The 27230-nt window shown below is 40.3% G+C and overlaps 1 protein-coding gene across 2 annotated transcripts in view; it reads left to right on the forward strand.

Moving 5' to 3' along the window:
• Positions 1-15157: 15157 nt before the first annotated feature.
• GATB (glutamyl-tRNA amidotransferase subunit B) overlaps positions 15158-27230 on the forward strand; it is a 90346-nt gene continuing 78273 nt past the window's right edge. For both annotated transcript variants that reach the window (XM_002913853.4, XM_034661529.1), the window contains exons 1-2: positions 15158-15364; positions 17513-17663. In XM_002913853.4, coding sequence (XP_002913899.1) covers positions 15189-15364; positions 17513-17663 — 327 coding nt within the window. In that variant the 5' untranslated portion in view covers positions 15158-15188. The remainder of the gene's footprint in view (positions 15365-17512; positions 17664-27230) is intronic.

The raw sequence follows: 27230 nt of genomic DNA on the forward strand, positions 1-27230 counted from the left end.
TAAAATAAATAGAGAGTAGTTTTTTTAAGATTTATTTCTTTATTTCAGAGAGAGTGTGTGCAAGAGGGGAGAGGGTTAGAAGGAGGGGGGAGAGAGAACCCCAATCAGACTCCGTACCAAGAACAGAGCCCATTGTGGGTGTAGGGGGGTGACCCCATGACCCCAAGATCATGACCCAAGCCAAAACCAAGAGTCAGAAGCTCAACTAACTGCCCTTAAATAGATAATATTTAAAACAAGAAAATAATTAGCAGCACAATGTTGTTGTTTTGTCTGAGTATGAAGGTAAATGCTAGGGGAAACAGATAAAATAGTTTGAAACAGTTGTCTCTAGGAAGGAGAAATCAGCATGAGAAGGAAGATGGCACAGCAAATTATAGGTCTTCTTAGAAACTATGACAGAAATGTTGTTCCCTACCATTCTCCCCTTTTTCCTTGGTAATAGGATCCCAATTTTATTCAGGGGAGCAGTATGCCCAGGTAAGATGCCATGCTTCTCAATCATTCTTGCAGCTAGATTAGCAATGTGACTTCATTCTGGCCAATGAAATGTAAGCAGAAGTTATTGAGTATAACATTCCTTTTATCCTTCCCTTTTTATTATCATTATTATTATTATTATTATTTTCTGCTGCCTGGAATGCAGATGTGAAAGCCTGGAGCTTACAGTGCCTGAGGACAGAGAAGCAGAAAGCTAGAAGGAGATTATGTTTCTGAAGTTGTCAAACAAGGTGTGGGCTATCTAGCACTAAACAGCTTTTACTATGAGAGAATAAACAAGAATAAACTTTATATATTTAAGACATTGTCATTTGGGTTTCTGCTCAATGCAGCTGAAACCAATTCTAACTAACACATATACTTTAAGCATCTAGCTTGTATATTAAACCATGTATGTGTACCTTGGATAAAAATTAGAATTGAAAGAGGGGAAGGTCAGCAAATGCAAAAAGAGAAGAATTGCCAAATACCCATTTTGAAAAATGTTTTTAGGACCCTGATGTCCACCTGATGAATAACGCCCCTTCCCTCATAGGCTTCATTGCCAAAGATGCATCTGGAAAGAAAACTACCCTGGGTAGAACTTACAGCAGAAGAGACATTACAAGAAAAAAAAAAAGATTAGTGATTTGAAGATATAGTAATAGGAACTATCCAAATAAAAATGCACAGAGTAAAAGAAAATTTTAAAAATAAAAAGAACCTCAGTAAGCTGTGGGATATCTTTGAGAAGCCTAATATTATAAAATTGGAGTCCCCGAAGGACAGAAATGGAAAAAGAGGAAGTGGACAAAAAAATATTTGAAGTTGAAAATGGCTGACATTTGTCCATACCTGGTAAAACCTATAAATCCACAGATGTCAGAACAAATTTCAAGAACAAAGCACATCAAATAAAATTGCTCAAAGCCAGGATAAAGAGAAAATCTTAAAATCACCCAGAGGGAGAAAAAAAAGGTATGCAGTGAGGAGCAATAAGGATCACAGCTGATTTCTTATCAGAAACAATAGAAGTGAGCAGACATTAGGAAAACATATTTAAAGGGATAAAAAACAACTGCAACCTAGAATTCTGAACTCAAAAAAAAAAATCATTGCATAATGAAGGCAAAATAAAGACTTTTGTTTACACACGAATACTGGAATAATTCATCAACAGCAGACCTAAATGGTAGAGGTGGTTCTTCAGGCAGAAGAAAAATGATAACAGCTGGAAATATGTATCTACACAAAGGAGCAAGGAGTGCTGGAAACAGTAAGTAATGGGTAAATATAGAAAACATACTATCTCCTAAAACTACAGCAAGTGTGTACATTCTCATGACTTCTGTTCAACCTTGTCCTCGAAGTTCTAACTGATGCGATAAAGCATAAACAAATGAACAAACAGGCAGACAAATAAGCATCTGGATTTAAAAAAGAAAAACTGATTTAATTTGCAGATAATATGATTGTCCATGTAGAAAATCTGATGAAAGAATGAAGCATGAGAGACTATGGACTATGAGAAACAAACTGAGGGCTTCAGAAGGGAGGGGGGTGGGGGAATGGGATAGGCTGGTGATGGATGGTGGGAAGGGCACGTATTGCATGGTGCACTGGGTGTTATACGCAACTAATGAATCATGGAGCTTTACATCAAAAACCAGGGATGTATTGTATGGTGACTAACATAATATAATAAAAATATTATAATGAAAAAAAATTAAAAATAAATAAAAAATTAAAAAAATAAATAAAATTTACGTGGAAATGCAAAGGACTTAGAATAGGCAAAACAACTTTGGAAAAGAAGAACAAAGTTGTAAAACTGACACCAATCTCACAGTGTTGTACTGGTATAAAGATAAACATATAAATAAGTAGAAAAGACTAGAGAATCCAGGAATACATCCACATATACATGAACAACGGGCTTTTTCACACTGGCGCAAAGGCAGGTCAGTAGAAAAACTATAGTCTTTTCCACAAATGGTGCTGGAACAATTGAATATCCATTTAAAAAGAATAGGGCTTTGATCCATACCTTACACTGAACTCAAAAATTGGCTCAAAATATATCATAGACCTACACATAAAACCAAAAACTATAAAACATGTAGAGGAAAACATGAGAAAATCTTTGTGATTGGCTCCCAGAGTCATAATTTTGGAGTTCCTCCTCATAATGCAGAAATGCCTTTGCAAAACATGGAAGGTGACATCTGGCTTTCATTACATCGCCCGGAAAGGGGAGAGTGCAATGTGAGGAACCCATGCAGTTCTAATAAGTCTGCTTCTGACTCAGAAACTTCATGCTTGCTCTCTAGACTACATAAATACAACTTTGAAATCATCCTCTACACCCCATCTCAGGTAACTTCATCACTTTCATAGTCCTAACCACCATTTACCTTCTTACGACTCTCAAATTTATATTTTCAGCCTCAACTTCTTATTTCTCAGACTGGCATTTTCTACTAGCCCTGCATATATCCACTAAGATGTCTCTCTGAAATCTCAAACTCAAGGTGCCCCTAATGGTACTGGGTATCCTCTCCCCCACAGCTGCTGCTTTTCCCTGGAGCCATCATCTCTGCCTAGTCACCCGTGCCAGAAACTGGGCAGTTACCAAACACATGTGACAGCACAGGAGTGGCAAGAGTCACATATAATTTCAATGTTTGCGGCCAGGATGGCTGAAAGAGCGGGTTTTATTAACAGGAAAAAGTCCAGAGAAGGAGCATTACGTTCAGAGGGGAGCTGCTGAGACCATGGGCATGTCGCTTTCAAGGTGCGGGCAGGGCATCCAGGTGGAGAGTTCCTGAAGTCAGTTGGAAATGCCACTGTACATGACAGATTGCTGATCTTGGTTGCATAAACGAAAGCTCAAGAGCTTTTCTGAAAAGTTTAAGCTGTGGTTTGACACGAATCATACTGTTTCTAAGAGTGAAAACATTCAGAAACATTCGGCTATGGAGGACAGACCATGGGGAGAAAGAGAAATGGAATACGCTTGAGGACACAGGAAGCAGCACTCGGAGCGTGCTCTCCAGCCAGTTCAAGGACAGGCAGTCAATATTTTTGTGGTAGGCCCTTTACTAGAAAGCTCTCGAATATATGACTCATTTCTCGTTCTCTACCTGACAAAAATCTCTTCCCTCTATTTTCTGCTCCTTCTCTTACCCTATTTTTTTCCAGTCTAGGAATGCCTGCATGGGAGAGTGCAGTGTGAAGGACAAGGGCCTGGTTGTGGGTTTCTCACTCCACTGCGTTAGGAAGGCGGACAGTAAGGAATAGGTTAGCAGGAAAAGTCTTAAGGCTCTGGCTGCCCTTTTTGATTTGTGCATTAATGCTGGAGTTGACAGCTTGCCTGAGAGAGGCTGAAGGGATGTGTGTTCTGCATGTCTGGAATTTATTCCTTTGGCTCTGTAAGATGTGACACTGCATAATGGGCATGAAGAAGTAATTTTGATCCTGTGACTATCTTGGCAAAGGTTCCAGAAAGACATATGGACATAATCTTCCGGACATTTGTAGAGGAGCCCTCCCTGAGGGATTGTCTTTGCAGGCTTGCATTCACTTCCAGTCCTACGGGTTTCACCTTAGCTTTATTCTGTTTTTACTAAAGAGACAAAAAGCTAAATTGTATTCAATCGAAAGAACTAAAAATATTAACGTAGGAGCAAGTCATCATTATGACACATATCAATTTCTCACCTCTGAGGCAGTGCACAGAAGCAGGGCTCTGGATATTAACCAAGCCATGACTGGGGGGAAAAAATGTCTGGGTAGATCTTGGCAGACACTGTGAAAATACGAGTTTTTATCATGCTGAGATCTAGCATCTTCACCTACAAATTTGCAAAAGGTCACATAAACAGAAAAGTCTGCCTAAGAATGACAACTTGCTTTTTTTTTAATTTTTATTTTTTTTATTATTTTTTATAATAATTTTTTACTATGTTATGTTATTCACCATATAGAATGACAACTTGCTTAAATATTATTCTGCCACAAACTGCTCTGTACCCAGGGCCCTACATTCTGGGATATTTGAGAAATTACATGTTTCTCATTGGAACAGATTTCAATCTATATACATTTCTATTTTAAAATAGTTGAGATAGCCCAGTAAACCCAGCTAAGTGTCCCCTAAGTTTCTGTGCATGTTTTTGTGAAGTAACTACTTGTTCAACCTAAAGTTCATCTACAGCCTTCATTTAATATTGATCATTGTTTCTTTCCCTGAAGATTCTAATACAGTGATAGAAAAAACTCAGTAAAACCAAAGCCCAGACCCCAGTCCTTGGAAGATGACTGCCCTGTCCCTAAAGATACTCCTTAAAACTGGCTCCCAGAAGAATGTCAGTGAGGAGGTCTGCCAGGAGCCAATCTTCACTCTTTTACTAGTATTTTGGAGTTGTACTACTGGGAAAAGGAGAAAGGGGCTGAAATTGTGGAGGCAGCCATTCCCTGGAGTATGAGGTCTTCTTTGCTTAGACCTAGATGATTTTCCCCTAAGGGAGCACTCAGAATCACCCTGCTAAAAAATGGCCTTGGCTGATGGCCAGCCTTAAGGGAAAGGTTTTTTGTTTTTTGTTTTATCTCAGTGGTCAATATACTTTGAAGGTCTAAACAAACGGCTATTCTATGAACCTCAACTGAGACAAGTGAGTGATCAGGAGCTTTTCTGTACTTCTACTTATTATGGTTATAGATGAAGTCAGTCTGATAGAGTCCGATTATCAACTCAGAGAATTATAGATCTCGGCAATGCTCAAGAGGTCACATGATCCAGGCTCAAGGCTAGTGGATAGTAAGTTGCAGGGGCGCTGGTCCAGACACCATCTGGACCTTAGGTGGGATTTTGGTATGTACAAAATTCCCCTGCACATGTCTGAGATAGAATGGAGGAATGTGTGTTCAGCACATCAATGGCTTTCTTCACATGGCTGGAAACAAGACTTCTGATAGGTCCTCGGTTTTACCCAATTAGGACAAACTTCCTTAGTTCTGTTACACACAAACAAATAAACCAGGTACAAGTTCCGACTGAACTTATTTGGGTCAGATATTCCCTTTCCCCAGGACGAATAAACCGTAGCTGAGTGTGTGTGTGTGTGTGTGTGCATGTGCGTGCGTGTGTGTAGAACAGGCCTAGCCTCATAGGCATGCAACCTGTGCAGTGACACAGGGATCTGTGCTTAGAAGGATCCCAAGCTTGGCTTAATGCTCTGCTGTTTCCATCTAGAAATTCCTCATAATTTTTTGAATAATGGAGTCAACATGTTAATTTTGCACTGGATGCCACAAATTATGTGGCCAGCCCTGGCATGGAGATCTAGGTCAGCTTGGCAATTTCCAACGTAGTCGTGTGAATGGTGTGGGTGGGAGAGGGGAAATAATTCCTAGAATCAGTGGGTAGATGGTGGCCAGTACAGCTAGCATAGTTCTGAGAACTGAAAGCACATGAAACATGAAAAATGTGGTCCCCTTATACCGAAAATCTCAGTTTAGTAGGACAGGTATGGAAACAACCTAGGTGTCCATGAATGGATAAGGAAAATGTGGTTCATGTATATATGTGTATACACACACACACACACACACACTCTCTCTCTCTCTCACACAGGCACACTGAAATATTATTCAACCATAAAAAGAAAAGAATGAATAAAATCTCACCATTTGTAACAACATGGATGAAACTGGACGACATTATGCTAGTGTAATAACCCAGACAGAGAAAAACAAATGCTGCATGGTTATCATTTATACGTGGAACCTAAAAAAAAAAAAAAAAAAAAAATTGAACTCATACCACCGAGAATAGAAAAGTGACAGGCAGGGGCTAAGGTTGGGATGGGGAATTGGAAGAGGTTGGTAAAAGTGTACAAACTTTCAGTTATAAGATGAATAAGATCTGGGGCGCCTGGGTGGCTCAGTCATTTGGGTGTCCGCCTTTGGCTCAGGTCATGACCCCAGGGTCCTGGGATCGAGCCCTGTGCTGGGCTCTCTGCTCAGCAGGAGCCTGCTTCTCCTTCTGCCTGTCCCTCCCCCTGCTTTTGCTCTCTCTCTCCCTCCCTCTCTCTCTGTCGAATAAATAAAATTGTTTTTTAAAAAAGATGAGTAAGATCTGAGGATCTAATACATAACATGATGTATTGTATAATTGAGATTTGCTAAGAGTATACAACTTACATGTTCTCACACAAAAAAAGGTAAATATGTGAGGTGATGAGATGTGTTAATTAACTCAATTGTGGAAATCCTTTCACAGTGTATGTGTATATCAAATCTTCATGTTTCACACTTTAAATATCTTATAATTTGTTGTTAATTATACCTCAGCAAAGTTGAAAATAACTTTAAGTTAGTGTATGTGATTATAGATGGAATTAAGATTCTCTTGTACAACAAGAGTGGCACCATTCTAACAGCAGTGACCTACTACTAGGGACTGTTAAAAATATTCTTTCTACCAGGATCCATAAAGAATAGGACAAAGTGAGCCTTGGAATGATGCCTGCAGGCTTGTAAGGACTCAAGGAATACATGGACAATAAATGGGAGAAGGAAGTTGAATAAAGAAGAAAAGAAAGGAGGGGAAGGAGGGTGGTAAGTTGGTCATGCTCAGTTTTTCCAGGTAGTCAGGTTGTCCAGGAAGACAGTAGATGGAAACCATAAAAACAAAAGGGTAAGCCATCTAGAGCAATAAATTTTATGAAATGTTAATTGGGTTTACTCTCAGCACTCTTTCTTTCATTATTATGTTTAACACCAAACACTAAAAAATTAATCAGGAAATTCCATCTGGCCAACAATTTTAATTTATGAAATTCCTTTTGCTTCAGAAGATTAAAAGCAATCCTCTGAGTAGGTTGAACATTCTAAGAGAGCCCCAAACAGCCCTGAACAAACACTCCAGAGTATCATTTCCTTTTATACTGTAACATCTTTGAATCACTTGCAAACTATAAATAAACTTGCATTTTACAGAAATGGCTCTACAAAAAAGCAGCACCATGCTGGAATTCAATATACAAGGCTATTTTTTAAAGTGTTTTGATTTTTAAAAATTAATTGTAGGCCCTGGATAACACAGGAGTTAGAACTTGGCATACTACAAGTTTCATGCTGCTTAACAACTCTTTAAAACAATTCTTCTTCACCTGTGCTTTATTTTAAGTGGAATTCAATGTTAATTGAAGACTTTGTTGAGTATGGCTGCTCTGTTCTGTAGCAGGGAAAATGGAATCACTCATATTCTGAATTCAGAAATTAATGTTGTTTACCTTTTTTTTTTTTTTTGAGGATAACCGAGATCTTTAATCATCTTTCATAGACAGAATTGGGTTTTGCACTTTTCACACACACTGGATATTTACAAGAATGGATGTAGGATAGTGGGAATGAAATAAAACTCCACATGTTTTCTTTCAATCCAATCCTTTTGCCTTTCTGTTGGCACATAATTTAAACAACATTGTTGGTGTTTTGGTGCTCCTGTTTTTAGAGCTATTTGGTTTCCCCAGATGTAATATAAGAAGTTATCTGACACCAAAATAAATCTTTGAAGCAAAAGCTGTCCTCTTAAAACATGAGAGAAAATCCAGGGAAATTTGGGGGCAACTTTTATCCTGATAGAAGGGCATGTTCAAGTGTAAATCAATGAAAAAATAACATTATGAAATAATGAAAACTTAAAGCCTGGATATGTTTGTCCTACTGAACTTGTTTACTTATTTTATATCAGAGGGTAATAGAGCAGAAAGAATTCTCCATGTGATGAGATGCATATGAAACCACATGCCTGGGAAACATTATAGTCTTTCTCTTATATCAAAAGGCACAGATTGTATGGTATAGAAGTTGTGGTATCTGGAAATTTTAGGCCTTCTGAGCTAAATGGTAACTTCTCTTTCAAGAGTATGTGGCTTAAAAATATAGGAAGAGAAGTGATTATTTCTGCCTCTATCTTAATTAACAAAGATTAAATGCCTAGGTCTTATCTGTTTTTTGCTCTAGAAAAACAATCTTTGGGTGGTTTTCTCCTAAAAATAATTTTGGAGAGGAGCAGACAATAGCCATAGTACACTGGGGCGCCTGGGTGGCTCAGTCGATAAGTGTCATCCTTTGGCTCATGGCGTGATCCTGGCATGGTGGGATCGAGCCCCGCATCAGGCTTCTCTGCTGGGAGCCTGCTTCTTCCTCTCCCACTCCCCCTGCTTATGTTCCCTCTCTCGCTGGCTGTCTCTCTCTCTGTCAAATAAATAAATAAAACCTTTTAAAAAAAATAGCCATAGTATCCAAAGACAGAACAGGACCTTGGATACATGACTCTTGTAATAGAAACTAATTGATTTTCCATAATTCGAACTGTCTTGCCACATTATATTTCAGAGAGAATGAAAATGATCACTTCCACACTTGCTGTTTTTTGACAATTGAAAATAAATAAGAGCATTTTTGAAAGAAGAGAGAGTAAACACAACATTTGAATCAATGATGCCATAGAAATCCAACAAAAGACATACATACACCCAATTTTATTTTTCACTCCATGGACAACAACTATGAACTCACACAGCAAGAAGCACACTTCAGGTGATTTGTTGCACAAAAGAACCAATGCGAAGGGATACAATCACTTTGAAATAAGTGACACCTTAGATCTCTGTTGGCTAAAGAGAACACAAGGAGCATAAGGATAAGTCTAGCTGAAGTTTCTAGAAAAAAAAAAAACAATAAACAATGTAGGCCAACAGAAAAAAATTAGTTTTCCTCGGGGAAGTGAGCTACTATTCTAGAAAACAGAATTGCTATAAGGGAGGTTGTTGCATAGCAGCTAATGTCCTCTTGTCATAGATCCCAAGAGAAAGGCCCAGGGCACCTAAAATGGTTGCTGGTCTAGAGAACTAAGCAAGACAAATTTTCTTTCCTAAACTCAAGATTCTTCATTTTGACATCTGCTAAGGACACTAAACTCTGAGAGACTGTAAAATGTCAAACTGACCCTCATAAAATGTGAGAACATTTCATCAGATTATGTGAGTTTCAGTGTGGCAAGTAGAAGTAATGCATTTATTGAATAAATCTCTATAAATTTTTAAAATCATGGGCTCTGAATCACTGCAAAACTGTTTCCCAGAGATATTGTACCAATGTACTATGGCAGCCAAAATAAGGATAACAGCTTAGAGAATCAACACGGAATATGAGGCTTGCTATTTGCTAGAGTGGCACTTTATATAACCTTACTTTCTTTTGCCTTTTGAAAGACGTGGTATTCAGCCCCATTCTTAGCATCATTTCTTTTCACTCTTACTACACGTGAGAGGGGGAAAATGCCTTTTAGTAGCAAAGCTAGTCTAAGTGTGGAATCAACATCAACTTGCAATCACTGTTGGGACAAGTTATCAAATCTTACTGGTGAATTAGAATCTAGAGTCAGACTCTAAGGAGACAAGAACAATGTCTATGCCGGCCTTTCCCTCTTTAATTAGTATTCATGAATCACTGGGATTTTTTTTGGTCTCTCTCTTTGCATTTATCTCAGTAGTTGTATCATTTGATTGCTAATGTGTTTGAATTGCGCTGCCTGATTTTCATTCAATCTGGCACCTCTTCGTGGAGCACTAAATCTCCTCTCGATGGCCCTACATTAAACTGTGGTGAGCCCCGAAGCCTCTGCCACCAACAAGATTTCAGCCTTTATTGCTTTGTGCAGCCCATCCATTCTGGGCTCAAGGGCAGCCTAGGTATAGAGATCCCAGTTGAGATACACACAGGTAATGACACTCATTACCTGACAGCAGGTGTAAGATAAGACTTTCTGCTCTCTTCTGTACCACCCTGGTGGAGTCTGATACATCTTCCCTTCAAGTAGCAAGTAGGATCTCATTCAGCTGAGGGGAAAGGGTCATCAAAACTCATGTGTCTTGGTGGAAAAGTTTTTTAACGTCATACTTTTACTCCTTAAAATCTTCAGGCTTAAAATCAAGAGAACCAGCTGACGTACAAAAAAAAAAATCATCTGTTTTGAAACTTAAAAGTTGTTGGTCATTATATGGGCATGATCTGGAAATAAGATACTACTTGGAAGCATGTGTGTGTATGCGCACACGTGTGTGTGTGTGTGTGTGTGTGTGTGTACGTACAAGCCCTGTAACTTTGAAGGGTAAATACCCAATTCCAAAACAGAAAAGAGAGAGCTTCTCAGTGCATGGCAGGAATCTGACCACATGCTAAGCATAGCTTACAGGGACGCAGAGCTTAACATGTTCTACTGCCCACTACTGTGACTTCTTGAGTATCTTCTTTCAAGTAAAGGGTGAGTCATGGGGTATGTAGAAGTGGGAGCTTCTTTCTTACACACAATTCCTCTCTGCTTCTAGGATTAGTCAGATTTCTAGAAAAGAAAAAGCCTGGGGAACCAGCAAACCATCCCCTGAGATCAGAAAGAAGGCAAGACGTGGAGAGATGACAGTTTTTGGGTCAGGCAAGCTCCATAACAGCCCTGTGCGAGTCTCATCTTCCCCAGATGGCACTTTCTCTCGACACTTGGACAGGGTGTTCTATTTCCCTGCCTTGGAAAGAAAGAAAAAGTTATAGGTTTCTCTGCCTCAAAGCAATCTTCTAGAGAAATCAATTGTTCCCTCCACATCAGTATTTTATCAGAATCAAGACTTAATGGGAAAATAAAAGGAAATGAGTCCTGTTCTCCCAATTGTCCAGTCTGCACGTATTCCCAGTCTTTCTTCTTCCGCTGATGACACTTCACTGGATCCTAAAGTGTGGTTTTTCTGAGAAGGAACTTTATGTTTTTGGAATGCTTTTTCAAAAACAGAACTTCCTCTAGTGTCAGCGTTCTTCTGACATGAAAATGATGCTGTCAATTTTTGTCATATATGTATCGTTCTAAGTGGACCTTTTTTTAGAGAATTTATACTGACCTAGCTACCTTTCCTTCCTATCATATAGCACAAAATTTAAGACAGTAGGCTAGGTGTTACAGCCATAGAACAGATAGAAACTAATCGTCCCACAGAGGAACTAAACTCACAACTGTGTTAAGAAATACCACATGCAGGGGTGCCTGGGTGGCTCAGTCTGTTAAGTGTCTGACTCTTGAGTTTGGCTTAGGTCATGATCTTGGGGGGTCATGCAATTGAGCCCTGTGTCTGGCCCCATGCTCAGCAGGAAGTCTGCTTGGGGTTCTCATCCTCTCCCTCTGCCCTTTCCCCTGCCTCTCAAATAAATAAATAAATCATTAAAAAAAGGAAATACCACACCCAGCTCTATTAGACATCAAGGGACATTTTGTTTATCAGTCTACTAAATGTCTTTAAAGCACTGTCTTTGTTTCCACAGGAAAAAGTAGTTAATCAAAGAATAGGTTGGTTAACACAATTTTAAGATTCAAAATTATATACAAAGAGATTTTGAGATATATTGCTGTGATGTATTATTAAAGGGAAGAGTGGAAACTATCTCCTTTTAATTTTACTAGGAATTTCAATGTTTCCATTAAAATTGTTTACTTCATTATAGAAAGAATGATACAAGTGGTTCCAAAAAATTAGAACCACTTGTATCATTCTTTCCCATTGCACCTGTGTTACTGATGAAGTTATAAATCCTAGAATACCATGCTTCCATATCATTTCCCCCTTCCCAAGCTAATGAAAGAATGAGAAAGGGAATGATCTCAATTAAACACAACTTAGATGTGGGGGTGATGATTTGTGTTCAGAAATCAATGTGTTTATACAGACACCTGGGGATTTGGAGTCAAACCAAGGCATAGGCTAGTCTGTCTAATCCAACTCTGACATTCAAAGACTCTCTGAAGAATACTAAACAAAACCAAGCATGTTATTTTAGACATACTTGCAAACTATTGCCATTTATAAGTAACAACTCAAAATTCTATTCTGGCTTTCATATCTTTTTTAAAAAACTTGTTCTAAATTTATTTGTACTGTGTCAATTATGTGAATAAAACAAGAGCTGAGAAACTCTCCCTAAGAGAATGCTTTTGCTGGAAACCCCATCCTGCTACCTTCTGAGCTTCTTGAAAATGAAAATCTCTGAGTCTTCCAGGTGACAGCCACCTTTTTGGTGGGACCAAAATAGCTCTCTCAGCTAGAGCGCTGTCAGTAAGAGTTCTGACAGATATCAGATCTTGCATGCAGGAAGAAGGTGAGAAATGGTCTCATGGTAGGAGGGTGGGTGTAAGCACCTGACTAGCTAAGGGCACAAGGCAGGAGGGGTGCTTGGAAAACAGTGCCCTCCTAGACTCTAGACCATGCACGAGGAAACCAATGGGCATTTCTGGACATGACAGATAATCTTGGGGGAGATGGGAATCACTGGCTCTTGTGGGATTTTGAAAAGGCTATGTAATATCCATCAAGCTAGAATGTTTCCATTTGTAAAAGGAATCAAATACATTTACATGCAGAGGATTTTCTCTCCCTCTAGTGGTAGGGTAGGAGCCTTTGAAGTGATATGCTATCACTGCATAACACTGCTTCATAAAGAAAGATGTGCATTTTGCCCATAAAAAGAGGATTTTTATTAGGTAAGCTGCTTTCTCTTATGGTGGTTTTCAAAACACCCCCAACACTTCATGGGAGTGAATTGCCTCCTGACTATGCTGATTACCAGTAGTAAGGTAGCAAAGATCTCCCTCTCCTTTTGCTTAAAGGCTACCTGTGCTAACTTTTGAGATACAGGATTCCCCTTTCCTCTGCAGTCCTGTCAAAGATGGAACCATGCTGTGATCAGAGGCAACTCTCCTGACCCCCAGTCTGGGCCAGAAAAACCCGAGAAGCTAAATGAGAAGGAGAAAGCAAACTTACTTAAGTAACGGTGGAAAATATGGAAACTCAGAGGAGAGATACTTATACAGAATCTCAAGAGTGATCTGAACCTGATAGAAAAGTCAATAATTAGCAATGAATTTTGGAACAAATCTCTACCTCTACTTTGCAGGCTCTGTCATTTCTCTGGTTTTCATTTTTGGTCATGTAAAAATACTTCTGGTGTAGCAATTTGGATCAATGATAGTGGACGAAAAAACAGAAAAGATGGAAAAGTAAATAATGACATTTTAAGGAGAATAACTAAAATTGCCTCCATAGAGAAATTAAACTAAATAAAATATCATAATTGTACAAGAGTATTCATGGAAATAGTTTGTAGTTTATAGCTGTCTAATCAATAGGTTATTGATTGATCAGTAATTGAAAATCTACCAATGTGAGGTATACAGAGTCTGCAGCTTTTTCTGCGCTCCATACTCAAAGTTAGGCATCAATGATGCCTCCTTGACTTCTCCTCTTTTGTGTCTCCAAGGCAACCAAATTCATGTTTTCCTGAAACCTATTTCTTTTCTAGTTTTTTAATCTCAGTGAATAACTCCACCAGCCATCCATTTGCACAAGCCAGAAATTCAGGAGTTACCTGACCCTACCCAGTCGATCATCATCATATTCAATCCATCACCAAATCCTTCAGTCTTAGCTCCTAAATCAATCTCATATAGGTCAATTTCTCTTTGCCTCCACCACCACACTATTTCATCATCTCCCTCCTAAGCAACTACTACTCCGAAGGGTGTCCGTCTGTTTTGTCAAACATGTTCCCCACACTGCACTACTTCTTCCAACAAATATTTTTAAGGGGCCTACTTTGTACTGTGATAATACTTTGTTGAATAAGACAAATTCCCCATTCTCAAGGAGCTTGTGGAGACGTTAGATAAATATCAGAGAGTCATAAGCATAATGTGGAGAAGTAAAATAGGGTGATAAAATAGAGAACGGCTGAATGACATTAAAAATTGTGTGCTCAAATACAAGACATGGGTGGGAGTTTCAGAAGGATTTGAGTTTCAAAGCAGGAAAATGAAAAAAGTCCGTTGGGATGATGGCATCTGCTATCAAGGGTTTTTCGCAAGTAAGGCAAAGTGTTTCAAATACTGAGCAAGTACAAAAAAGAAAATAAGTTAAAATGTACCTGAAGGTACAATCTAGGTCTGTCTGTCTCCGAGCACTTCTGCTTAAATACAGCACTTACTACCTACGTGAAAGTATACTATTTCTGTAACTTTTCTATATGTCTCCTCTCCCAACAATGCTTACATCCCACGAGAATAGTGGCCGTTAAGGTATGGCTCACTCGTCGGTGCCTAAGAACTGTGCCTGGCATATAGGAGGCAAGCAAATAAATATTTGCAGCATTAATGCACAAATTAGTGTGTGAACTGGCAGAGTAAACAGAGAAAATAACTGAGTGGTCTTGGAGGGTCGGAAGTCTTCCCAAAGATGTCAAGTTCATTTGGTTCAGCTGGAAAGGTTAACCGAGGTATAAATTCCCGGCCGGGTTTCTTTGCTTTGGATCTCCGGCACCACCTGCTCTCGCTCAAACTCATCCACGCACTCTGCCACAAGCCTCCCCAACTCCCCGCTAGGAGGAGTCACAATTCCCGACCCAGAAGCCCTCCCACCCTCTCCTCTATTTCTCCTGCCCTCCCCTCCCGGCCAGGGTTCCGGCAGCCTTGGGGTCGCAGTGCTCACCGGGAATAGTAGTCTTCCGGTGTACGCCTAAGGGGTTTTATTCGTTTTTAGAACTACTCTTCCCATAGAGCTTTGCGGAAGAAAGAGACTGCATCACCTGACCAGGATCCTGGAGGGGCAATGGCGGCGCCCATGCTTCGCTGGTGCTGTCTCGGAAGGCGTTGGGTTTTAGCCTGCGTTGACAGCGGTTCTCGCCATGGAAGAGGGGCTGCGATTGGGTTCACGTCCAGCAGGAAAAGGGGACAGAGCTCCGTGGCTCAGCAGCCCCTCATCACCGCCCAGAAGTCAAGGAAAGGGTATACTATTTCATACCATTACTGCCCATTTAAGCGTGAGGCGGAACTGCGGGACTGGGGAGGTCATGGCCACTACAGCCCAGTTTCAGTCTAGACGTGGGGGGGGCGGGGGTTAATGGGGATGTTGGGCTATAACTCTCAGCCCCGAAACCTAAATGAAAGCACAAAACTAGCCCTCTATCGGCCCCGCCTCCACACATAAAACAGTCTTCAAATAGGTAGGCGTATTTGGGGGAATTCGCGAATATAAAATCGCAGATTTTTTCTTGAAAGTAAAACTGCACACACAGAAGAGTGGATTCAGTCAACTTACTAATAGCACTACTAGTGGGGTCGGTGACACCAGAAAGCGGGATGTTATGTAGCTGACATTTTTTTAGCACTACCATGGGACAGCGGTGTTCTAAAAGTAGAAAGGGAGACTACCTACAAACTCAGGATGGTGGTGGCTTAATGTCATTACTCAGAAAACGGCTGTCTCTGGAGGCGTTTCACGTTGAACGGGTTTCTAGACGGAGGATGCAGTCAATACAAGAGATCTTCCCTCTGATTGGAGAGCTTTGCTTATTTTGTTAGATATCCTCTAAACATCTGTTTATACTTTATAAGACTTAAATAGTTTCTTTTTAAATACAGAAACAGAAGACACGTGTTTAGTAATCACTTTAGCCTTTGAGATAGTTAAGTTGGCGTTATTTTTGCTTTTTTGTTGGAGCAACAGAGGGAAAATGTCCAGAAGCATTCAGCTTCTATTCCTTTCATAAATTAGATCGTTTGGCTGTAAATGTAAAGTATTTTTTCTCTCTTGTGACAAAACTGCAAAAATAGTTTTGAGTGATGTTTTAGTGAATACAGAATTTCTGATGAGTTCTTCATTTAATTCCTCTCAATTGCTGGAGGTGCTTCCAAGCTTTAAAAAGGAATTAATCGGGGCACCTGGGTGGCACAGCGGTTAAGCGTCTGCCTTCGGCTCAGGGCGTGATCCTGGCGTTGTGGGATCGAGCCCCACATCAGGCTCCTCTGCTATGAGCCTGCTTCTTCCTCTCCCACTCCCCCTGCTGTGTTCCCTCTCTCGCTGGCTGTCTCTATCTCTGTCGAATAAATAAATAAAGAAAAAATCTTTAATAAAAAAAATAAAAAGGAATTAATCTTCTCACAGTACTATAGGTATAAAAGTTCATGTGTTGAAATAATTGGAACAAAACTCAGTCCATGTAAACAAAAAATCTAGATAATACAGAAAATTGCTTGGGAGAAGAGCAGGATAGGAATAAAGTATAGAGGGAGTGTGTATAAACAAACAGGCATTGTCCATGGTATATGGTTTCAGAAGGAATAAGCACACTTATAAGAACCCGGAGAGTCTTGTGTGTGGAATGTTCATACAGACCGAACAGAGTAGGAGAGGTTATAGCATTTAACAGCTTCTTAGATTTGATAGCAATCAAACATAAACAAAGAAACCTGCAACTATATCTTAGGGAATTGAAAGTGATTTGGGGGACCAAAAAAAGCCACATCTGATGGTTTAATGTTTTCATTGGCCCAAAATCCCAGGAAGGGTATGTTTTAGTGATGATCTTTATATCTGTGTCACTCTGATCATTTTACTTGCAAGCTATTGTTATAAAATGAGTTCAAAACATCACGGAGAATTTCCCTCTCTCCTTAAATAAAATATACAGCTATTTACCGTTATTTCTCTAGTAGTAGAAGCATAATGTTTATGTTAATTCTAAAAATGTTTGCAAGGTAAGCTCTCATTTACTGGGTTATTAATTGATAAAGGACAGTTAATTTGGAAAATGCTGCTTTTCACTGGAGTCAGCCAAGCAGACATCACCTGATAGCCCTTTCTAAATTGTTTCAGGTTGCCATATTTTTCCTTCATCACCTTCCTCTTTGTACAGTAAACTCTTCCTATGCCGTGTTGTAAATGAATTTTATTTTGCTGGTCTTGTAGATGTTCATTATGAATTGCTTTTGATTTAGTAATTGATACAGTATGACATATTTCCAAATGTAAGAATCTAAAATCTTAATAAGCTAAAAACACAAATAGCAAATTAATGTGTGGTTTAGGGTCATAGAAATTCATGCATGGTGATGGATCTAGCTACTTCTTAACGATTCTTTCTTTCTCTTCAGTGAACACAAATGGGCAGCTGTGGTAGGTTTGGAAATTCATGCCCAGATCTCCTCCAACTCTAAACTCTTCTCTGGATCTCAAGTCCGTTTTGCAGCACCTCCAAATTCTTTGGTATCTTTTTTTGATGCATCTCTGCCTGGAACTCTGCCGGTAAGGTTTTTATTTCATCATATTTTCATTAGAAAATGTTTCTGTTTTATTGGACATAGATATTGATTTCCTTCCTTTCACGTCTTGGCATAACTCTTAGAAAGTTCTTGTTTAGGGAATTTTGGGTGAAGTAGGATGAACTAAATGTCTTCTGAAGACCCATCTCTGTAATTCAAAGTCTAAATGTCATCCATTTGTTCATACATGTATTCACTCATTTCACACACATTTTAAAATGTCTACAAAATACCAGACACTGTGCCATGAACTAGAACATGAAGATGAGTGACAATCCTTGCCTTTGAGGGGTTTAAAGACTAGGTGGGGAGAAGTGTCTTATTTAAGTGGAGTACTGTGTGATTATGCCTGTGAAGGTAATAATGTAGGCATGGTTTTGGAATCCAGAGGAGGGACACCTAATTCTGTAAGAGAAGGATTCTTGTGAGAAACTGAGGTATGAGTATGATTGGAAAGCTTGTTGGAAGAGGTGATGTCTGAGCTATCTGAGAAGCCAGAGAGGAGTTAGGCAGATAGATGAAGGAGGAAGAGGAGTCTAGCCACAGGAAAGAGCATATGACGCGTGATATTACAGTGTCGGATCAATAATGATTATGATTATTGAAAATTAAGTGGTCAGTAATGGAGAGAAAAAGTCAACCACAGTATGCATTGAGTTAACTATTCATTTTTCTGCTCATTTTCACTTAAACCCAAGGTTCAGTGTACTCATCAGCAAGATTGCTATCATATAATTTCATATAGTTGGCCGGATTTTGAAGAAAAGGATGGAAGGAACAATGTGAATATTTGAGGTAATAAATAAATCATAGTCTGTCCAGAACATACAGCATCAGCTGGGTGTGGGATTTCCGGCCATCCTTGGAGGGAATGTGTACAGATGGTGGTGATCGGGAGGGAGGAGGAGGGGCTGTCATGGGTGACTTCCGTACTCTCTTTCAAATACAAGTGAAAGCTAGTGACGACCACTGGCAGATTTACTTTTCTCAGAGTCGCTGTCCAGAGTAGAAGGTGATGGGTAACGCCTCCAACGTGTCTGCTGTACCCAAGGCTTTGCTTATATTGGGGCAGCGTCTCTATCTTGGAACTTTCTCCTTACTTGTGCTTTTTGTTGTGGAGGGCTCCCATCCCTGCAGACCCTATCCAGGGTCACCTTTGATTTGCTCTTGAGTCTTTCTGGGGGAAAGACAGATAAAAGGGTGTCTGTCCCTCCCTCCCTCTGGCTTAAGAGTATCTATCTGTGGAGAAATCATTTTTGTTTGGAAAGATACAATTTTTCAATTACAAATGTATGAGTGCTTTTTTGGGCAGAGACGCAGATATAGTGGAAATAGAGTAATATCTCTCCAGACAAGTGAAGTGGAAAGCAATTCATCACAACACCTCCTTTTTTCCTTCTGAGCTCAAAACATTTTTTTTTTTCCACATGGTAGTTCATTATCAAGAGACTACATGTAACCTCTGAGTTCTTTCTAGGTTTTTCCAGCTGGGAATATAGTATCCAGCAAAGTGTTTATTATAGTTCACATTTGGAAATAAATCTATTTGCATATAGACATGTTTTCCATAAATGGGCTCTTCGGTTGTGGCTAAATGTGGTCAAATATTAAAGACAATTCATAACAGCTAAAATGTCAACATATTTTGAAAGACTTCTTGCTATACAAAGGTGCTTGCCCAGTGATAAGCAGAGTAGTAAAACAGTGAAGGTGTTTGGGACATTTGAGCATTGAGAGCTTGGCTTATATTAATTAAATGGCAGTCAAAGTCTAGAAATCCAGTTTTGCTTGAGCTGGGATTTGTTTTTTCTCTTCAGAGCCTACCACACTCATGATTTAAGGAGCCTAATGGGTTATTCTCTCGACAGAGCTAATCTGCCTCTTCTTCTAAAATGCTCTGTCTTTAAAAGACCGATTTTGGGACGCCTGGGTGGCTCAGCCATTTAATCGCCTGCCTTCAGCTCAGGTCATGATCCCAGGGTGCTGGGATCGAGTCCTACATTGGGCTCCTTGCTCAGCAGGGAGGCTGCTTTTCCCTCTGCCTGCCGCTCCCCCTGCTTGTGCTCACTCTCTCGCTCTCTCTGACAAATAAATAAATAAAATCTTAAAAAAAGAAAGACCTATTTTAGTATGTGAGCAAAATTATACCAAAACTACCAGAATAAAACATTGTCACTCCCATAGCACTTCAAAACCCTGTGATTTACCTATGTAAATGTATTGAAACATTTAGACAGCTGCCCCTCTCTAAGCTCTTAGATGGTGTATTGGTGCTGTGATATTCTGACTCAGCATTTGGTTGTTTTTGTACAAAAAATGGTGACGACTTGTCAGATACACTGATAAGAAGATAGAAGAAGGCAGCCAGATGAATTTAGGTTATACTCTAAGTCTTTTTCTGGAGATCACATTCATGTGCTCTGCTGGCCCATTTAAAGAGAAGATATAATTAGTGTCTTTCTATAGGCATTTGATTCTCCCTTTCTCGATTGTGTCTTCATTCACTCAGCTGACATTACTGGATGCCTACCATGTATATTAGCCATCGTACGAGCTCTAGTGACACACCCTTGAACAAGATAAAAAAACAAACATGGGCCTCGTCCTCATGAAGCATGGACAAGTAAGCAGGTACTTGCAGTACCTTTTAATGAACATATTGGTAGTGAGAATACAGAATATGTGCTTGAGATGCACACAGGAGGGCCACCCAAAACAGATAGACAGCATTTGCAAAATTGGCCAAATAAAAGGGAATCAGATGTACGAAAACCAGAGGAGAAACAGGACATGGCTTGCTCTAGGAACTGCAGGAGGTTCCATGCATGGTAGCATAGAACTTGAATATGGCATGGCTGGAGGTGAGGTTGGCATGGCAAGTATAGACTGTACCATATAATCCCATTTGCAAGGAGGTAGGAAGAGGTGAGGAGAGTACAGGGTCAGAAAGTCCTCTAAGGGGGCGCCTGGGTGGCACAGCGGTTAAGCGTCTGCCTTCGGCTCAGGGCGTGATCCCGGCGTTATGGGATCGANCCTCTAAGAAGGGCGTGTTTTGAGAACGAGGGACTACAGTAGTGTTGAATTTACTGAGAGGTCAAGTAAGGTGAGGACCAGGAAGTGGCCATTGGATTTATCAGCAGGAGTATCCTTTGAAAGAACAGTTTCAGTGGAGTGATGGGAGTAGAAGGTAGGTGGTAGTAGACTGAGAAATACAAGGAAGTTGCAAAAGAGGTGAGAGAGTGTGGGCAGCTGTTTTAAGAAGGTTGGCTATGAAGGAAGAGAGAATACAGGAGGTGAAAGGAGACATGGAATCAAGGGGAAATTTTTTTTAGTCCTGTTTTCCTTACTATTGGAGAGATTTGAGAATGCTTAGATACCTATGACTTAGAGTCAACAGTAAGGTATTATACACTTAAAAATGTGTAAAAAAGGTCAATCTCATGGTAAGTGTTCTTGCTACTATAAAATAGTTTTTAAAAATACTGATGAGGAACCAATGAAGAAGGGGAGTTAAAGACAGTTAAAGAGGCTTGAATGTGTGCATTTTAATCTGTCTCTCTAGCCACCCCAAAGAAACCCCACTGAAATTATAGTAAAAGAATTTGATAGTTATAAAACCTGCACGAGGATGGGAGACCAGAGTGCACGAGAGATGGTAGATGGAGATGGGCTGACTTAGTGCAGAGTTAACTATAAAGGGACAGAAGGCCTGCAGAAACTAGTGAGAAATGAGATGTCATCCCCTGCATAGCCTCAGAACGGGTCCAGATATGGGATCCTTAGGTTTTGCGGAAGACCAGGGGAAGGTGGAAACAAGGGCTTAATTCAGTCTGGATGCAGAGCATTTAGACTTAAGGTCTTCTTGACCCTCTGCAGCTGCCCCACTCTAATAGGAATCTGTAGTTTTGGGAGAAATTCAACTGGTGACACACTCCCCCTGGAGACCCCAGGCAGAGAAAAGGCACTGGTATCAGAAAGTGTCTGCACTGTAGAGTCTAGGGCCTGCCCAGTGCTTTTCCCCACCCTGTTTGAAGCGCCTAAGTGACCTAGTATAGCCATCTCTCCTCTTCCTCTCCTCCACCAAGCAGGAACCTGCAGGAATTTGTCCCTGGAAGATTACATGTGTCTGGAAGAAAGAACTTCAGATATTGACACTTGGGGGTGGAGGGGTGGTCTCTATATTAAAAAAAAACTGCCTGGCCCCCTGATTGTCGTAGAATGCAGGCCATCAGTCAACAAGCCCTGGATACTTACACAGAACTTTTAATCAGAATTTTAGTACCTTACTTCAAGATATAAACCAATGGCCAAAAATCACTAGACATTTGAGGAAGTTCTCCAACATAATGAAAAGGGCCCAAAATAAAAAGACCAGAAAGAAATAAGTAACAGATAATGCACAGGGTAAAAAAGAATACTTTAAAAATTAAAAGCTTTTATAAATATCCTCAGATAAGAGAAGGTAGCTGCATTCTTCGAGATAAGAATGTGATTTTTAAAAATAATCAGAATAAAAAGCTCTCAGAAATTAAAATTATGATAGCAAAAAAGAAAAAAAATCCAGGGAAGTTAGAAGACAAAGTCAAGAAAATCTTCCAGAAAGTGTAGCACACATACAGTGAATTGGGCAGTAGGGGATAAAATAAGAAAATTAGAGACTCAGTCTAGGATGTACAACATCTGATTCATGGGAATTCCAGAAGACGGAAGAGAGGAAGCTATCAAACAACACAGATTAATTTCCCAGAACTGAAGGACCTGAATCTCCAAATGGGAGGGGCTTGCCAAGGACCCAGTGCAAGGGATAAAAATAGTCTCACATATGGGCATGTGATCATGAAGTGCAGGAATGCCAGGGATAGAGATAAGATACCAGAACAAAGAAGAAAAGAAAGGTCACATGCAAAGGACTGGGATTCAGAAAGTCATTGGACTTCTTAAAAAGCTGCAATTAGCTGGAAGAGAATGAAAGAGTGCCTTAACAAAAAATCTTAGGAGGAAGAAAAAATCGTTTTAATTTAGAAGTCTGTATCCACCACTATAAATTAAGTGTGACAGTAGAATAATAATATTTTCAGACAGTCAGGTTCTCAAAAGATGGGCCTTTCACTATCCTGAGAACCTACTGGAGTGATGGAGAGGTTCCAGATTGCCACCTCTGCAACGGACCCAGGAAATCTGGTGGGAAAAGAGGATGGATGGCTCCAGAACAGAGCGGTTTCAAGAAAAAAAAAAGTGTAGTTTAGTGGGAATAGCAGATATCTAATGTTTTTGTGGACACCAGATTTTACATATACACTGGAGTCTTGGAGAATAATAAGCAGTAGGTAATAAAATATTAAGCAAATGATGAAATGAAGCCCCATCAGCTCCAGAAAAACAAAATGTTCACAAGAAAGGAAATGTAATCATAGTACACTTAACAGCTCAGCAGAGAAACATATTTACTTAATAATAGTAGAAGAACCAACTCTGATATAACTAGATATTGGGCAATAAAAGAACTAAATTCTCATCTACCATTATCAGAAGTTACATTCTAAATTGACATAATGGTCAGAAAAAAAGTAATGTAAGAATGTGCTCTAGGAACATTTTTGGCCACAGATTAGGAGAGGCCTCTTTCTCCTTTTCAGGCTTTATGTTGGTTGATTGGTTTTGTTTTTATTTTGTTTTAATTTTTAAAAATAAGGCAATGAGTGAAAGATTTAGAGCTCTCAAGAGACAGATTATTAGTCAAAAGGGTTTTCAATGATGTTTTAAAATTTTTATGTAAAGGTCGTATTAAGTAATCAAATATTACCTCTGCTGGTTTCTCAGCCTTCTGCTGGTGAAATACCTTTTTTGTTCCCAAAGTCCAAATAGTGATGTACTCCCCCACTCACCCCCACCCATAACTCCCACCCTTACCAGGCTCTTAGGAGGAATAGGCTCCTCCCCATTCTAGATGATTCATACCCAAGTTCACACATGTAGAGGACCTGCTTCCCTGGGGGTAAAGTGATCTACCTCTTTGCCAGTTTGACTTTTTGGACTTGAACGTCACTCGCCTTTCCATGGGGTTGCATTTAAGGATGGCGTATTTTGTTCTTGAATAGAGATGGAATACAGTAGCAAGTATGGGTAAATTCTTACGAGACAGAGTAAGATAAAAAATATTGCAAAATATCTTGACTTATAACTTCTTTAAATTATCTCTTGGGAATGGAATGGGCCAAGTCTTGGTGTTCTGTGTTCTAAAACAAGAACACTGTGTCATTGGGACAGCTATCAACTCTGTCTTTTTCCCAGATTAAGGAAGGACTGTCACTTGGCAAGTGGCCAGCAGCCTTGGCCAGCAGGTGATGGATTTTCCAAAGGTCCCCTGGCACTGCATATTACTTAAAAATAGGAAGATAAATATGACAAGACAGCTCAAAGATCTGAAGATAGTTGCAGCCAGGGAACAGGACTGGTGGGTGAGGGTGACAGGAACTGCTGGTTTTCATTTTAAATTATTTCAAAATACCTGCCTGTAATAAATTGTTAAACAATCAAAAGTTACCTTTAAAGGAGTAACGTAGAGAAGAGGAAATTACTGATAGAGTCAGGTTCCTCAGAAAACAAGAGGTATCCTCAGAGCACAGGGAGAAAGACCGCTTTCTCTCTGTAATCTCAGGGAAGACGTGTCCCTCCAACCCATGAGTAAAGGCGACTTTTTAGGTTGGGTTATGGAAGGTTGAGAAAGCTCCCATCTGGCTTTTTTCCTCTCTTAGCAAACCCTGTTTCTGACATCTCTCCTTTTTGGAGCTCTTTCTTGCCTGAGTCAATATCCCTTGCCTTCTGGGCCTGTGGGCCAGAAAACTTCTTAGTTTTTCTGTGCCTCCGATCGTCTCTAGCTCTTGAATGATAGTACAGAATTCTAAGCAGACAGGTATTCCCCTCAGCATGCTGAAGACATGATTCCATTGTCCTCAGGCATCTATTACTGCTGACGAGAGAAGTCTGCATCCTTTGTAAGTAATCTGATTTTTCTCTCTGATAGCTTTAGCCAGGACATGTCTAGGTGTGGATTTGTTTTTATGTATTCTGCTCAGTGCTCAGTATGATTTTTCCACCTGAAGACTCTACCCTGAATTGTGGCAGTCTCTTTGTGGGACGAATTCATAGCAGCCTGTACCAGGGCCCATTGGGCTTTATTAATAATGAACTGTTTCTATGTTACTGTCACTCAGCTTGGATAGTGCCAACATTCAAGCCCCACACCCAAGCCAGATACAGGGCCAGGGTCTCTGATTTCTCAAGGCTCTCTTTTCACCTTTGGCTTGAGGCGGGTGCCTTCTCCCTATCAACTCCTCCAGTTGGTGGCAGAAGATTTTTTTTTTTAATTTTATAAACCCCAGACCCGCCCCAGCAGGAGCACCCCTGGGGAGGAGGGATCGGGAGGAACAGGGGTGGGAAAGATCCGTTTCACCAGCTGCCTGGTTGAATCCTCTGGGGGCAGACTGCGCGGACCCTACCTGTTTACCTCTTAACAGTTTCACCCCCTCTTGAACTCTCTCTTCAAAGTTCTTTTCAACTTTGTCTTTCAGTACTTGTTTGACTATCAGTCTCACGCCGATATTTAGCCTTAGATGGAGTTTACCACCCGCTTTGGCCTGCATTCCCAAGCAACCTGACTCTGGGAAGAACCGACCTGGCATGCGGGGATGCTACTGTCCTCACACTGTCCACGGGCTGGGCCTTGATCAGAAGGGCTTGGGCCCCCTACAAGCGGGGCCGGGAGTGGGTCTTCCATATGGCACATTTCCTGCACCCCACCGTGGTGGCAGAAGAATTTTTGACTGGACCAGGATTTTGTGGTTCCCATCTCCCTGCCCCAGTTGTCTCACAGCCTTGACTTTTGCTCCTGGGGGGCTTTAAATCACCAATGTCTGGTGTTCCCTGAGCCTGTTAACAATAATGATAGTGGTAAAATCAACTAATGTTTACTGAGCTTGCTATGTGACAGGCACTGTTCTAAGTGCTTTCTTTGTGTGTGTTGACTCATTTTATTAATTTTTTAAAAGATTTTCTTTACTTATTTTTTTGGGGGGGAGAGTGAGCATAAGAGAGAACGAGTGAGCACCAGCAGGAAGAGAGGGAGAGGAAGGAGCAGACTCCCCACTGAGCAGGGATCCCAGTGCAGGACTCGATTCCAGGACCCCGGGATCATGACCTGAGCCGAAGGCAGACGCTTAACCAACTGAGCCACCCGGTGTTGACTTATTTTAATCTCGTATTAACTATGTCGGGCAGTTCTCATCATCATCCCAATTGGAAGGCAAGTGAAGGAGCTTGATACAAGCCCAGTAGTCTGGCTTCCAGGTTCATGCTCATAACCGTTTTGCCATCCCATCTCTTACAGTTACCCTTGGGTGATAGACAGCTTTGAGCTCCTCCACTGCCATGGGCCTCAGATTTCCCTTCTCACTTTTGAGCTTGGCTGTGTGTGTGTTTATAAATTTATATGTTTATGTAAATGTGTGTGTAGATAGAATACGTGTTCTCATCCCGCCCCCAGTGTGTCTGTACCCCCAGCTGTGTATCACCTAGGCTGCTGTTTTGACCAGTGGTTACAACCCCCCCACCCCCGTTCTGATTGATGACCCTTCTGAATGTTTCTTAGGACCACAGGCATTTTATCTTCTTATTTTACCTTTAGTTTTAGAATTATATGAAATCCCATCATAAATCTTCAGACTGAAAAGGTCATTCAGCTCATTTTCTTGCTTATAGGCAGGATTACTACAGCTGAACTAAGGACAGCATTCTTTGTTTTTATTAACAGGGATTCAGCCTCACTCATTACTTTGACCTAGTAAAACCTCTTACTCTGGTATGGAATCTTCCTTAATTTATTACATAATTATAATTAAATAATTATAAATGATGTCTATAGAATTTAGACAGAATCTTAGGTTATCTGCTTAGAATTTATTTGCAATTTATCAGTGTCGTTCTGACTTCTCTACTTACAATACTTTATACATGACAAATGAAATGGGAAGAAAAATAGCAAAGAAAACATATTTGTTTGATAAAATGTCAAATTTACAAGTCTGTTTGTTTCATAGTTTGCTAATGTTTCCAGTAATGGTGAGATTTCATCAAGTTTGTTTGAAATTTATGCATGTGCAAACCTGCTTGGCCACATCCCCCCCCCCCCCCCCCCCCACACACACATTCACTCTCATTATTTGAGATGCTTGCCCCCTCCTGGTGTCAGTCCCTGTGAGGGGAAAGCAAGGGGAACATTGTTGCCTCTGCTGATGCCAGCTGGTAGGTTGCTCAGCTATGGTCGGTAGATAACTACTTCTGATAATCAGGCTGCACCACAATTAGGTTAATTAGAAAGTAGTGACTTTGCTCTTGTTTTGCTTGTTTGAAAGCTCTTATCTGTCCGTAACACAGAACCCCCTAGTCATTGTAAATGTCTATTGTTTCCAGAACTGGGGAAAGGGCTATAAAAGCTCTTTTCCATGCATGTATGCAAGAATATTATCCTCTTTTCTTGGGATTGGCCTGTCTA

Source organism: Ailuropoda melanoleuca, chromosome 5, assembly GCF_002007445.2.
Source record: "Ailuropoda melanoleuca isolate Jingjing chromosome 5, ASM200744v2, whole genome shotgun sequence".
Classification (NCBI taxonomy): Eukaryota; Metazoa; Chordata; class Mammalia; order Carnivora; family Ursidae; genus Ailuropoda; species Ailuropoda melanoleuca.